Source organism: Mugil cephalus, chromosome 3 (genome assembly GCF_022458985.1).
Source record: "Mugil cephalus isolate CIBA_MC_2020 chromosome 3, CIBA_Mcephalus_1.1, whole genome shotgun sequence".
Lineage (NCBI taxonomy): Eukaryota > Metazoa > Chordata > Actinopteri > Mugiliformes > Mugilidae > Mugil > Mugil cephalus.
In genome coordinates, this window is record NC_061772.1 from 14,560,885 (window position 1) to 14,573,392 (window position 12,508).

General features: G+C 43.8%; 1 protein-coding gene across 16 annotated transcripts in view; it reads left to right on the forward strand.

Annotated features, from left to right (window-relative positions):
- The window catches only part of celf6 (CUGBP Elav-like family member 6), a 141,945-nt gene that overhangs the window by 78,792 nt on the left and 50,645 nt on the right, over window positions 1-12,508 (forward strand). For all 16 annotated transcript variants that reach the window (XR_007112512.1, XM_047581686.1, XM_047581690.1 and 13 more), the window contains exon 3: window positions 10,341-10,389. Coding sequence is in view for 15 of the 16 variants with exons in the window: in XM_047581686.1 (XP_047437642.1) it covers window positions 10,341-10,389 (49 nt within the window). In the remaining variant the exon portion in view is untranslated. The remainder of the gene's footprint in view (window positions 1-10,340; window positions 10,390-12,508) is intronic.

The window sequence follows — 12,508 nt, forward strand, 5'->3', positions numbered from 1 at the left end:
ATGGGCCCTAATACAAAAGCAGAGAAATCTCAATGTGATGACACCTAACTGAGGCTAACACATGATCGCATGTATATCATTAACCCCACACCCTCAACACATTGCGTATCTGAGCGTATGTGTAATGTGTGTACATTCACTGTAAGTGAGTGACTGTGATCTCACGAGGAGTTTTGTTAAGAGTATTCGGTGTCAGTGAGATATTCTAATATGAGGCACGAGGTTGTTTGATGACAGTGGGCTTGTGCACCATTGCCATGGATGAAAGCAAGTGTGCACACTGTGTGTCTTGCCTTACATTGCTATCAGCAGGCTGTGTGCGTGTGTGTGTCGACGTGAGTGGGCTAGATGATAGTGATAACTTGTCAAGATTTCTAACAATGCACTTTTATCATGTCCTGTGTTGCACATTTGTTAGCAGTGAAAGTTGAAACCGCTCCAGTCTGTATCTCACTTTAAAGTGTCAAATAATATTTTTACTACTAATATATGACAGATTACTAGGACTATAATATTCTAAAGGGTACAGTAGGCACTTACAACTCCAGACATGCCGTCGAAATGGACGTTTGACAACTTGAAGCTAAAAGAACATTAATGTAAGAACAAATATTGACTTTTGCAACATGTCAGTGTTAAAGATCGAGCAATCTTGACAACTCAAGACATTTTTCTGCAGTATAATTTATCATGAACCGTGTCCTAAAGACAAAGCAAATGCATTTTCTATGGCGCAAAACTTCAAAGAACTGAACTGAACTCAACATGTGACCCATCTGAATGAAGAAGTTGCACGCTGTAAGGGGTTAAAGTGAAACCGAGGCGCTGCAGCATCAGCAACAGTGTGCGACATCTGATTCTAGGCACCTAATTAAAATTCTATTCATATTTGTATTTCAGTGTTGGGAACCTGAGCTCCTCTCCTCTGACACCACACTGATTCTCCTGTCCACATTGTTCTGGACATAAACCAGACTGCCTGTTTGTTGTAAACCTTCTGTGAGTTTGTACGTTTTCGCAGAGCATTTAGACAAGATTGTGTACATAAGCGCTCTGGGCCTTTGTTGTTGATTGTTGTAGCAGAGGGAGAGGCCAGGAACTGTTCTCCCCGCCACTCTGTGATTTCTCACCGCTGACTCCCCTCATCAGCATTGGGGTGCGTACGGGCTCGAGAGCAGACCTGACCGGCAGGTATATGAGAGGAGCAGAGCGGGATATGCACTCATAAATCTGGCAGATGCATGGTGTGTCATTACTTTCCACTTATTATTATTCTCTCACCCCGTTTTATACCGTGGGCCACTTTAGCTGTTTTCCCGGCCAGGCTTGGAAACATTTGTACTGTGGCCTTGCAGAGTGACAGATGCTCCTGGGGAGCTACCAGGTTATTGTTGCGATTCCTGCTTTGGCTTTATGTTTGTGTGCTTGAGTCTGAGCATTTAACCTCAAGTGATTCTATTCTAATAGCACCTGCGCTATTATCAACTTGGGCTGTATTGTTTTTGCATTTTTATATTTAAATTTTAAGATTTATGTTTATTGATCTTAAGTTCAGTACTGTTATTCCAAGTTGATACAACTCACTGTACATGTACAGTATAATTTCAGGCTTACAAACAAGCTTTCTTTATTCTTTTATTGTAGATATTTATTTGAAAGGTCACGGTAGGGCTGGGCGGTATACTGATAAATACCAAATACCGGTATTTTTTCTCTTATGATATGAATTTTTAATTTGATCACACAGCTTTTAGAAGACTGCGTCGTGAGACACAGTTTCAGACCGGACCACTTTCAATTCAGCGCTTCTAAACACACATGGCGCGACTGTGACATTGTGAGGCGTGGTGAAGATGGAAAGGTCCGAAAAATGAAGCAGCAGCACGACAGGACGAGAGCCAAAAAAAAGGTGCCATGACGGTTGTTGAGAGTTTTTGGTGGCCAGATGTCCCTGATTTCTGGGGACAGCCCAGTCGTTGTTTTGTCCCCCGGCTATAGCTGGCCCTAATTTTAGCTCTGACATAAAAAAAAAATCTTGAGCGCAGACTACAACTATTACGGTAGCAGTCGCACTGCTATTGACATTACAGACATAGTAGTTTAAATATGATTAAATATGAACAAATATGTAAAGATAAATTAAACCCATCTGTTAATTTCATCTTGATTTTATTTATTTATTTGTTGTTGTTGTTGTTTTTTTTTTATCTCCGAGCTGCTCCGAGCCCCAGATTTCCATATCAGCCATGCAAACCTGTTTTACTACTAGTGTGGGATTATTCTACAATATTTATTCATCATCACAGTAAAATAGGCCATTATCCACAGGAAGAGTCTTCTGCCCATTCTTAATCTAATGCATTAATTTCACTCTCAACCATTAGAAAATGTTGTGAACATGTGATAATGCATGAAAAAAAAAATAAAATAGATAAAATAATACTGTGATATACATTTTTGGTCATATTGCCCAGACTATAGGTCGCAGTCATGGTCACAATAAAACCCGGAACGTTGTTTGTCATTATGGCTCCTATGGGTTTACTTGTCTTTTTACTTTGACTAAGTAATTTAAGCAATTGGGGAATAATTACACTAATTACACTGAGTTAATAATAATAAAAGTTTATTGAATATAACTAATAATTTTCTGGTGCAAGGGACAAAGTAAACACAACTAAAAATTGGTTTTCCTGCACTCTCCAGCCAAAGAACACAAAATAACACGATGTTCTCTCCTTGTAATGCATCACAGATTAATAGTCTAAGTTGTTAAGACTCACTAGCGTGAACCAGTAAGTTAACTTTTAGCTCTTGTTATTCATGCAAAAGTATATATGGTGCACTCTGTAGTGTATCTGTCGTTCTACCCCTTTGCACTTGCTTGTTGCTCTTCTCCTTCCACCGCTTTCTTCACTACTCTTCTCCCCACCAAATGTACAAATGTGCACCACACAAACGCACACACATACACACAGACGTGGCCCCAGCACAGTGTCCCTGCGGCCCAGAGAAAGAGAGGAGAGGAGAGAGAGAGAAGCAGTCGCCTCACAAGAGCAGACCTCATAAAACTCCCTGTCACTTTGACTAATTTGTTAGTCTTGTCTCACTGTGTCGAATCGTCATCCCCACCCCCCCACCCCTCTCCCCCCGATGCACCTCTACTCCGACTCCCCCTGTCCTTCTTTCCACCACCCCACATATCCACAGGAAGAGGAGGAGGGAGGGAGATGGGGAGGAAAAAGGGGGGCAATAAATGTAATATAGTGTGCTGGCCATTGGTTGCAGTGATCTACACAGCAATCCATCTACAGTCAGAGGAAGAACAGAGGCTTTATGGAGCAGAGGATAACATGATGGCTCGATTTCTCATCCACTTTCTGTCTCTGTCTGACTCTGTCCCACCTCCGCAGGAGGCCTGTTGGGTAGCGGCGAGGTAAAAATAAAAATAGGAAGGGAGAATAGGGCTATTAGGAATGCAGGCTGGGATATAGTCCCCGAGACTAGACTGTTGGACCAGGCCAAACAAGGCGGGGCGGTATAGATGGGTTCAGATGCTCAGCTAGGCTTTTCAGAAAAACTAACAAGTCAATGTGGGATTCACAGAGATGAATTAAAAGTGAAAACCCTGCTCCAGGGGGGAATCAATTGCCAGGTAATTATGGAGAACGGGACCCAGATTACAGAGACAAAACACAAACACAGAGATGTTCCCCTGTGACGCTGCAGCATCACACCAGGGATTACTGTGTTAGCCTTACATGAGTGATTTTTTTTGTTGCTGTTGGTGCCCCCCCCCCCCTCCCTCCCTCTTCCCTTCCCAAACCAACCCTTAGTACATAGTCTTTAAATAGGCACTAGGGCTCGGAACTAAAAATAGGCCAAATTTCACCGCCAGCAACCCTCCACTGAGCTGTCAGCGCCCCTTCCTCACAGTGAGGCAGACACAGCGCTCCTTCATGTGTTTTCGAAGGAGACAGGCAGTGTGTGATCACTCTAGCTCCAACCCATCTAGCCCAACACACACGGCAGGCCCAGCCTCCCCTGGCTGGCCGGCCTCACAGGGAGGGAGGCCGCTGTGAACTTGCACACCAATTTGAGAGAAAGACTCATTCCCGCTGCGCTGGCCCTGTTTCCTTTCCACACAGAAATGAGGGGCAGGATGTCCTGACGTGTGAGCGATGGGTGATGGAAACAGTAATTTGGCCTGTAACAGTACAGGCTGTGCAGGATCTGGGTGAAATGATGAACAGTGAAAATCTAGTGTTTTTATTCTAAGGGGAAAAAAAAGGATGACATTACCCGAATAGAATCATCGATGTATAAAGGTTCAAAAAGGATAACATGAAATAAAAAAACACATCTACAAGCATATCATGAGTGCCCAATACAGCATGCCTATATAACTCATATGTGTGAGTGTATATATATATATATTTATACATACATATATACACATATATAGTGGCTTTATAATAGTGAAAGCTAAGTGACTTAGAATTGTTATATCTCCAACTGGAATTAAGTATCTGTCAGCCAGTGCCAATGGCTCTCATTCATCTAATTTCTATGAGAGAATTAATTTGCATTAGGCATTTTTACTGAGCTTAAAAAAGGCTGTAAATGGCACCAACAGCTCCAATGAATTCGCGCACGGCGAAACTGCAGAATGATAATGAGAGGCATCAAACAATGGACGGCTTATCAAGATAATGATACCTGATGACTTCAGAGGAGACGGGACGAAATAACAGCAAGGACAAATTCATTAACCAGTGCCAATATTATTTTTTCTGCTTAGTTATATATCACACGGGAGCTTAACAAATGCATCTAGTTAGCTTAACTCTGATGAAATAATCCTGTTAAAGCTAACTGTCCTTGCTATACGACAGGACAACCAAGTTCTCACCAATCCACTGTAAATGTCCTCCACCAATACCAGTGGGTTACTCTTAAAAATGTAGCTCTGTTTTCTTATTGCGTTTCCAACGGCAGCAGGGCTCGATGCGCAGACGCGATGAACAACATGATGTGATGCACGACATGGGTGTAATTGTTTCAGTTGTTTGCAGTTCGGGCAAGAAAACATTTCCATAGCTCTCTAGGGGAAGGTATGTAAACAGAAGTTTGGGGGGGAAATTGTCAGTTTATACAAGGCTTAAACAGAGTAATGCTCAATCACAGTTTTGGCAGAAGTGGCTCCGTTGTTGCATTTAGATTGCGGCCAAATCCAAAACGAGTCTAACTTTATTATTTTCCTAAATCAAACAAACTAAAGGCAACCAGAATGACAATGTAACACGTTTAATTTTTTTTTTAATTTTAATGCGCCCGTTTTACTGTTCTACAAAGTCACAATGTCCATATGGTTATAAAAGGGATTGGTGTCTCTTTCACAGTAAAACCATACTTTACTACAAATCGAAACACTGGTGACACCGACATTAAGTATCTCTACGAACATAAAATAATATAACAGAGATTCATCACCTGCCCTGTGCGCTCCGTGAAGATAAACCCCACCTCCATCTCCTCGAAAAGAATATTTTTCCATTTGGTGGGGACTTTCATTTCGTCATGTGCCGCCGTGATTGGTGCAGTTGTTTAAAAGTTACGAGATGAGAAATGTGACTGGCCGAGGAGTTGATGCTTCATCGCCACGCCCTCCAATTGATAAGGCAATTCGTCCGACTCGACTGTCAGGCGTGGATGTTCACTGAAGAACGAGACAAGCAATTGTGCATCATGTACAAAAAATATGTTATCAAAGTTATCAAATTCGGATGCTTTGTCACATTCACACTCTCCCAGATGCTTAGCGGACTAAAAAGGAGGCGACTGAGACAAATCATTTCCATTTCAATATCCGAATTTAAAGGCAAGTGCCATTTATTTTGTTGAGTTTAGCACTGGTGTGTTAAAAAGTTCCTCCTCATGCTGGATGATTCTAGTCATCTGAATACAATGGGATTACTGTAAGAATTACAGCTGAGGGGACACGCAGTGAAGGAAGAGTAAAAGAGCTCACACTTTTTGTCGTAGTTCTCTGAGAGCATTTTTCTGTATTTAGAGTGTTGTGTAGACAGCGTTTCCCTTCGCTTGCTTTGAGAGCAGTGGTATTCACGAGGCATGGTCAAACATGGTCAAAGGCCAAGCAGCGTCCTTGTCTGTCTTTCTCTCCGCTGCACTGTTATCAATCAGTCACACCAGCCGAAGACAGATGGACTGAAATGAACACGCACACAAGCGCAAAAGAGCACGGCCTGAAACTCACACACAGTCCTTTACTGGGAAATGTAAGCAAGTTCCTCTCTTCCACACTGTTGATTCGCTACCCCTCCGTGACTTCAGCTGACTTTTATTCATCAAAACGGAATGAAAAATATAGATTTACCCCTGGAGATTAGAACAAAGAAGAAGAAAAAAAAGAATGTATAGACATAAAGGAAACAGAGCATGAAGGAGGGGGAAATATAGAGAGGGAAAAAGTGAGTGAAAGACAGAAAAAGAGAAAGAGAGATGGCCTCTCTAAGTGCAGCAGCACACAGGCGCAGAGTTGCGGGTTCCCAGGCAAGACAGCATGAGCTGCCTATTTGTCAGCATTGATCAACCCATTAAGGGGCTGTGGTGGGAAGCATATTGGTTTTGGAGGCCAAAGGGGCAGGGAGAGACAAAGATAAAGCAAGACGGGGGGTGGTTGAACTCCTTTCAGCCTCTGCAGCCACACGTCTCCTGGATGAAAAAAGCCTGTAGTCTTCCTCTCCGATGTCTATGCAGTTCATTTCGCTGGGCCCAACGGGAAGGTAGTGGATGTCATTTGTCTTAAAGCATCTCTGAAGGCTCCACTGTATGTGTTATCTTAGCTTTCTGCGACTGCAATGCTAATAGGGAGCTAGCCAGCTTCTTCAGACATACAGAATGTCACTTGTCATCTTGCTCAGTGTGTGCATATGTGTGTGCCTTCGCACAAAGGGTGGGTGGTGGGGTGGGGGTGGGTCCTGGCCCAGAGGGGAAGCAGGCAGCCTCTTCGCCCAGCCTCTGATGAATTCATATAATTAACTCTGCCTTGATCTGTTGGCTAATCCTGCACTCAGTAATAAGGGATTAAAATGTCACCTAAGCCACCTGCTGTTATTGAGCCCCAAGACTTTTTGTGCTTCTGTGTGTGTGTGTCACAGTATGTGAGAAAAAAAAAGAGGAGGAGAGAGTGAGAGAGGATAAAAGTAAAGTGAACTTCAAGCTTTCTGTGCATTAAGCTTGTGTGCTAAAACATTCCCTCTCCCTGCTCCAAAAAACGTGTGCAGAGGACACTATAAAGTAGCAAATATCTTAACTCCAACCACGGCAACGTGAGTGCTCGCACAGCCCCGTAGTTCGGCATCAAGCTGAACTCCATAATTTGGCAGGAAGCAGGAGCAGAAGTTGCAGCAGACTTGCTCTGAAAACTCATTGTCACAGTCACCAAAAAGGGACATGAAAGTGGGACATGCTGGAAGGTGGGAGTTGAGAAATCTTTTTTCCCCTCTCCTCTCTCACCATGACCTCCTTCGACCAAGCAAAGAAGAAAAAAAAAGAAGAAAGAAAAGAGTGCCAATTGGTTGGCTTACAGCCTGAAGACCAACGGCCTGCTTGCCTTGCCTGTCTGCTGGCTACCTCCACTCGGTAGCCTAGCAACCCCAAATGTACTTTTGGGTTGTTTAATGACTCTTGTTGCTGCACTGGCTCAGGGGCTTCTAATGAAGCCTCCTGACCAGTCACTGCCGTTTAAGGCCTGGAAGCTGACTGATCACTGGACAGGGATCTAGGGACTTCTGACTACCCTAAACCTCTTATGTGAGACCAGCTCTGTCCCCAACCTGAGCTTCTATCAAGACGCACACAGACACTTTCAAAATGAACAAACTGCACACCTGAACTTAGCGCTTACAATCCTCCAACTGACCTTAACTCTATCTACAGCAGACTGACTTACATTGATGCTACACCCTCTCTGAACTTCATGTTTGACTCACACGAAAACATATTATGTACAAAATGCTGTTATGGAGCAAGAAACAATACTATGAAACTGTTGTCTGTTTGAGGTCTTAGAAAGTTGGTGGTTATACAAGCTCCTTTAGTCCTCGAATGCATTGTATAAAAACAAAATTGCATAATTCCATATTCACTCCATCCTCACAGTCTGAATGATTTAGCCTCCAACAGATTAAGCTGAAACATCTGAAACACCTGGATAATCCTTCAAGTTAATAATGCTTTCTCTCTCTGACATTTTTTTTGCCAGGATTGAAAGCAGCTTCTTTATTCTTTTATACTCTTTTCCACCCAATTATTTGATTTTTTTCTTTTATCTCTTTTCCTTCTTTTTCATACTTTACATGCATACACTTCCTTCCAGACCACATGCACACAAACGCACATGCATGTTTCCATGACCGTCTTTGTGGAGACTTTTATTAACATAATGCATTCCCTAGCCATTTCAACTAAGTGTCTAATCCTAGCCCAATTGTAATTTTTTACCTCAAAACCGAGTCTTAACCCTCAAGCAGCCTTGTAAAGAAGTGAGTCCCGGCCAACATGTCCTCACTATGCACAAAGTTCTTCACTCTGATGTTGTAAAACTAAAAACAGGTCCTCAGAAAGATACCTCAACAGATCCAAGCGTATCATATCACACAACATATATCATCTCCTGTGGTTTGTATTCAGTGAAAAGGGAACAAGCATCTCTTTACTTTTAGTGCAGTTTAAGGAGTGCTGATGGACATGTGAACTATGTTAGAATAGTGCAGTTGAGTTTATGATGATGTTTATACAGAGTGACCGACAGGGAGTCAACTGGTCAGAGTTTGTTTCACAGACGCCTCGTATTGTCACACATGGGGGAAGTCTACATCTCGGAGCATTGTACTCCTGGTCATATGGGCAGGGTGATTACTGAAACTGTAACCGATCCTTTCACATTACAATGTGAATATTTCTAACTTGGATGTCAATTTTGAAGACTTACAGTATTCCTTGCCTTAATTCTTTTCTCTGTGATGCATCTGTCACCTCGCTAAGCTTTGTTCCAGTGTCACAGCACATTGCTATGAAAGTATATTACGTCCCCAGGGTGTCATGATGTATATGCTTGTCTATACATGTCCACCATTCTGAGCTCTATATTTAGCCATCGTCTGAGCTCATGTCAACTGCTGTCAAGTGCTGCGTTGCCTGAGGGCCCAACACCCACTGTGCTGCTCTAGCTGACTGATCTGAGTGGGCAGTACTGCGTGCCATTCACTGGCACTCGCATGTTGGACCTGTCCACATGGCCTAGTTAGAAAGATAAGCCCACTCCCAACTGAAGTCAGAAAAACACAATGCCAAATATAAAACACAATGCCAGTATACGTACCCTCAATAAGCAAGGGTCTTTGAGTGTGGCTGTAAACAAAACACTATTTTCAGGAAGGAAAAGAGGGGATAGTATTCCCTTTTCAAAGAAAAAGTGTTAGATAAATACTATAGTGTTTATCTATTTTCCCATTCAAACACCGGGGAGAAAGAACCAGAGGAGTTTTATTCACGGCAGGCAGTTTTAAAAAGGCTTTTTGTGTTGTTTTTTTTATAGTTAGCTTGGCAACATTTTGCTTTCACATCACTATGAAATAGATCTACAAAGATTGTTTATCCATTCCCTACTGTTAACCTTTCACAAACTGTTTCATAGCTACACTGTTCAGCTGCTTTCTAAAGCTTCCAAGAGAAGGAGGGGGCTGGAGCAGGGTGGAGTTGGCCGACCAGACCAGGAGCATATTGGTCATGAGTTGCAAAATTGCTTCTGGGTAGGTAGGGAGTAAGAGGGATTGCTGAGGGTCAGGGATGAGCAGGATATAGCTGGTGACTGGGAGTCTGGAGCCAGGACGGGACAGGAAGAGCAAGGGCCAGCCAGAAGGACCTCTCCCAGTGGGTCTGGGAGTGGCTGATGTAATGGCATTAATCTCCAAGTGCCATCTGACACCCAGTGTGGCTCCGTCATTGAAAAGTGCTAATTCTGCTGAACTGTGAGGGGAATTCAGGCATCTCTAGAGGCAGTGCCCTGGATTAATTAAACACGCTGGCATGGAGTACTGCACAGATTTATCTCTTTTCACGGCATCACCGCTGTTTGATATTTGTGTTTAGCTCACAAAACAAGACAAACTCGAGACATTAACACCGGGAACACAGCCGCATTTTGCGTTTTCTCATCCCACTTCACATATTGTAGCAGTCGTTCCTATTGTTTCCAGCTAACCTGGGATTTCCCTTCTCTCTCCCTCTCTCCCTCTCCCTCTCCCTCTCCCCAGATGAACCGGCCCATCCAGGTGAAGCCAGCCGACAGCGAAGGACGAGGAGGTAATTAACCTTCTCCTGGTCTCTGTTGCACACACCGCTTAAAACACACACACAAACACACAAATACACTGGAGCAGCGCTCACGTAATCCTTAATATTCTGCTCTCACTTGAGACACACTGGGAGTTAGTAGAGTAGCCCGTAATATAGGTCACTTGCTTCTATTGACTTCCCATCTGTGCCAGCAGAGGGGCTGTCTCAGGTTCACAGTCACTGGGAGCAGTTCAAAGACAAGACAGAGAGCCATGGAGAGAAAGTGGAGAGAAATAAAAGGGGGAGAGAAGGAAAGGAAATGAATGGGGAGAGGAGAGTCTCCACCCCCCGATTCCCACAGAGCCATCGTGAAGTCTGTGTACAGATAAGAGGGGAATACACCTCAAACATACACAGATAAGCGCAAATACATAAACTTATAAAGCTACTACTTGGGAAGAGACACTATCAATTTGCGCAGTCAGTTCACTATTCAATCAAAAGCTCTACGTTGCCTTTCCTTCCAATTTTCCTTCCAACTTACCCGTCTACTTACCTGCCTATCTTCCTATCTGCCTCATAAACACTGTCACATGATTAGACAGACGTGGACCATCTGAACGGGAATTTAGTCAGCTTCAGTGTGATTCACCATGTGATGTGAGACTTCCAGCTGAACGCCACGGACATACTGTGTCTGCCTTCTGTTTTAAAAAGTAAACCCATCTGTTGGAGCACGAATCGTGACATTAAAACATGCAAATCTGATCTGACATTGTGTTGACTCTCTTGCGCAGCTTCCTCCCTCTGCCTGTAGTTTTACTGACATGGTGATTGACTAGATCATTCTGAAGCCATTTGTGACTACCATCACCGAGGTTAATGCAGATTAAGCCAGTTAAAGATTTACATGGGTTGAATTGGATCTAATTGGACCGGTCTGTGTCGGCCCCGCGCTTTCATTTCAGAGTGGTGATTTAGGCTGCCTAGGTCAGATTAGACTGAGCCACTTCGCTGATTTATGTGGTCAAGTGTGAATCAGATGGCCCATTTCTATTGCCACACACACCCCCATGTAGATCTTATTTTTGTCATGGCGGCACTTTAATTAACGGCCATCTAAAAACAGGCAAAGTCTGACCGACAAGGCCTGGGACTGAGCCAATCGGTATTCTCACCAAGATAAATTGGATCTCTGGGCTTAAGAGGGGAGGATGGATGGGTCCCAATATCAATTACTACCCCTTTTTTCGGCAGAAAGAGAAGGGAGATGAACAGGCAGTGTGAATGAAATACAGAGGGCTCTTACGCTGGCACAGCCCCTGCTAGTCTGTCAGTTGAACTTTCTATATAGGAGGACAGGATAGGACACAGCACAGAATGAAATAAGACCAAGCAGACAAGCCCCAACAGAGATATTGAGCGTTAATGGCAACAGGAAGTCAGCAGACAGGCCAGGGAAGTAAACCACAGTCGCGGCTGACAATGAAATGAGATTTACTATGAAGGCTTGTGGTTAAAGGAAAATAGACAGCCCAGCCAGGGCCGACTAAAGGAGAGAAAGCAGCGAGGGATTCATCTGTGGAAGGTTGAGAACTAGTCAGGCATACCAATCCCAGTGGGGCCTCTATACTGTCAAAGCCAGGGCTGAACCAGGACATTTGCACCTCTAGAATGGAGTCACATTTATCACCACCAAGACATCAGCAATTATCTGTCATGGGAACTTGTGCAGGGGTCTCGATTACGTGCCTGTGCAGGCATTAGGGCCCATTACTCCATATGGAGACTCCAGTAGCCCCTCTTTTGTTCACCGTGTCCCTGAGAGACGTCCTCTCTCAGGGGATATGGGAATGTCAGGAGGAGAAGTAAAACCAGCGCTCAGAAAATGACTTGGGGGGTGGGAGCGCGGGGCGGTGTCAGCGACACAAATTCTTGCCACTCCACTGCCATTGCGGATCACAGCGCTGATTCTCTGGCTGTCTATTACAATGACTCATGTCTTTCTTTATTTTTTTCCCCTTGGATTTTCGAGAAAGAACAGTGCATGGGAGGGGAGCTTCACAGCCTTTAAATCTATTTTTGTCCCTTGTGTCACCTGGCCTCATCTCCACAAATTCCACATCCACTGTACCTAACAGGAGAT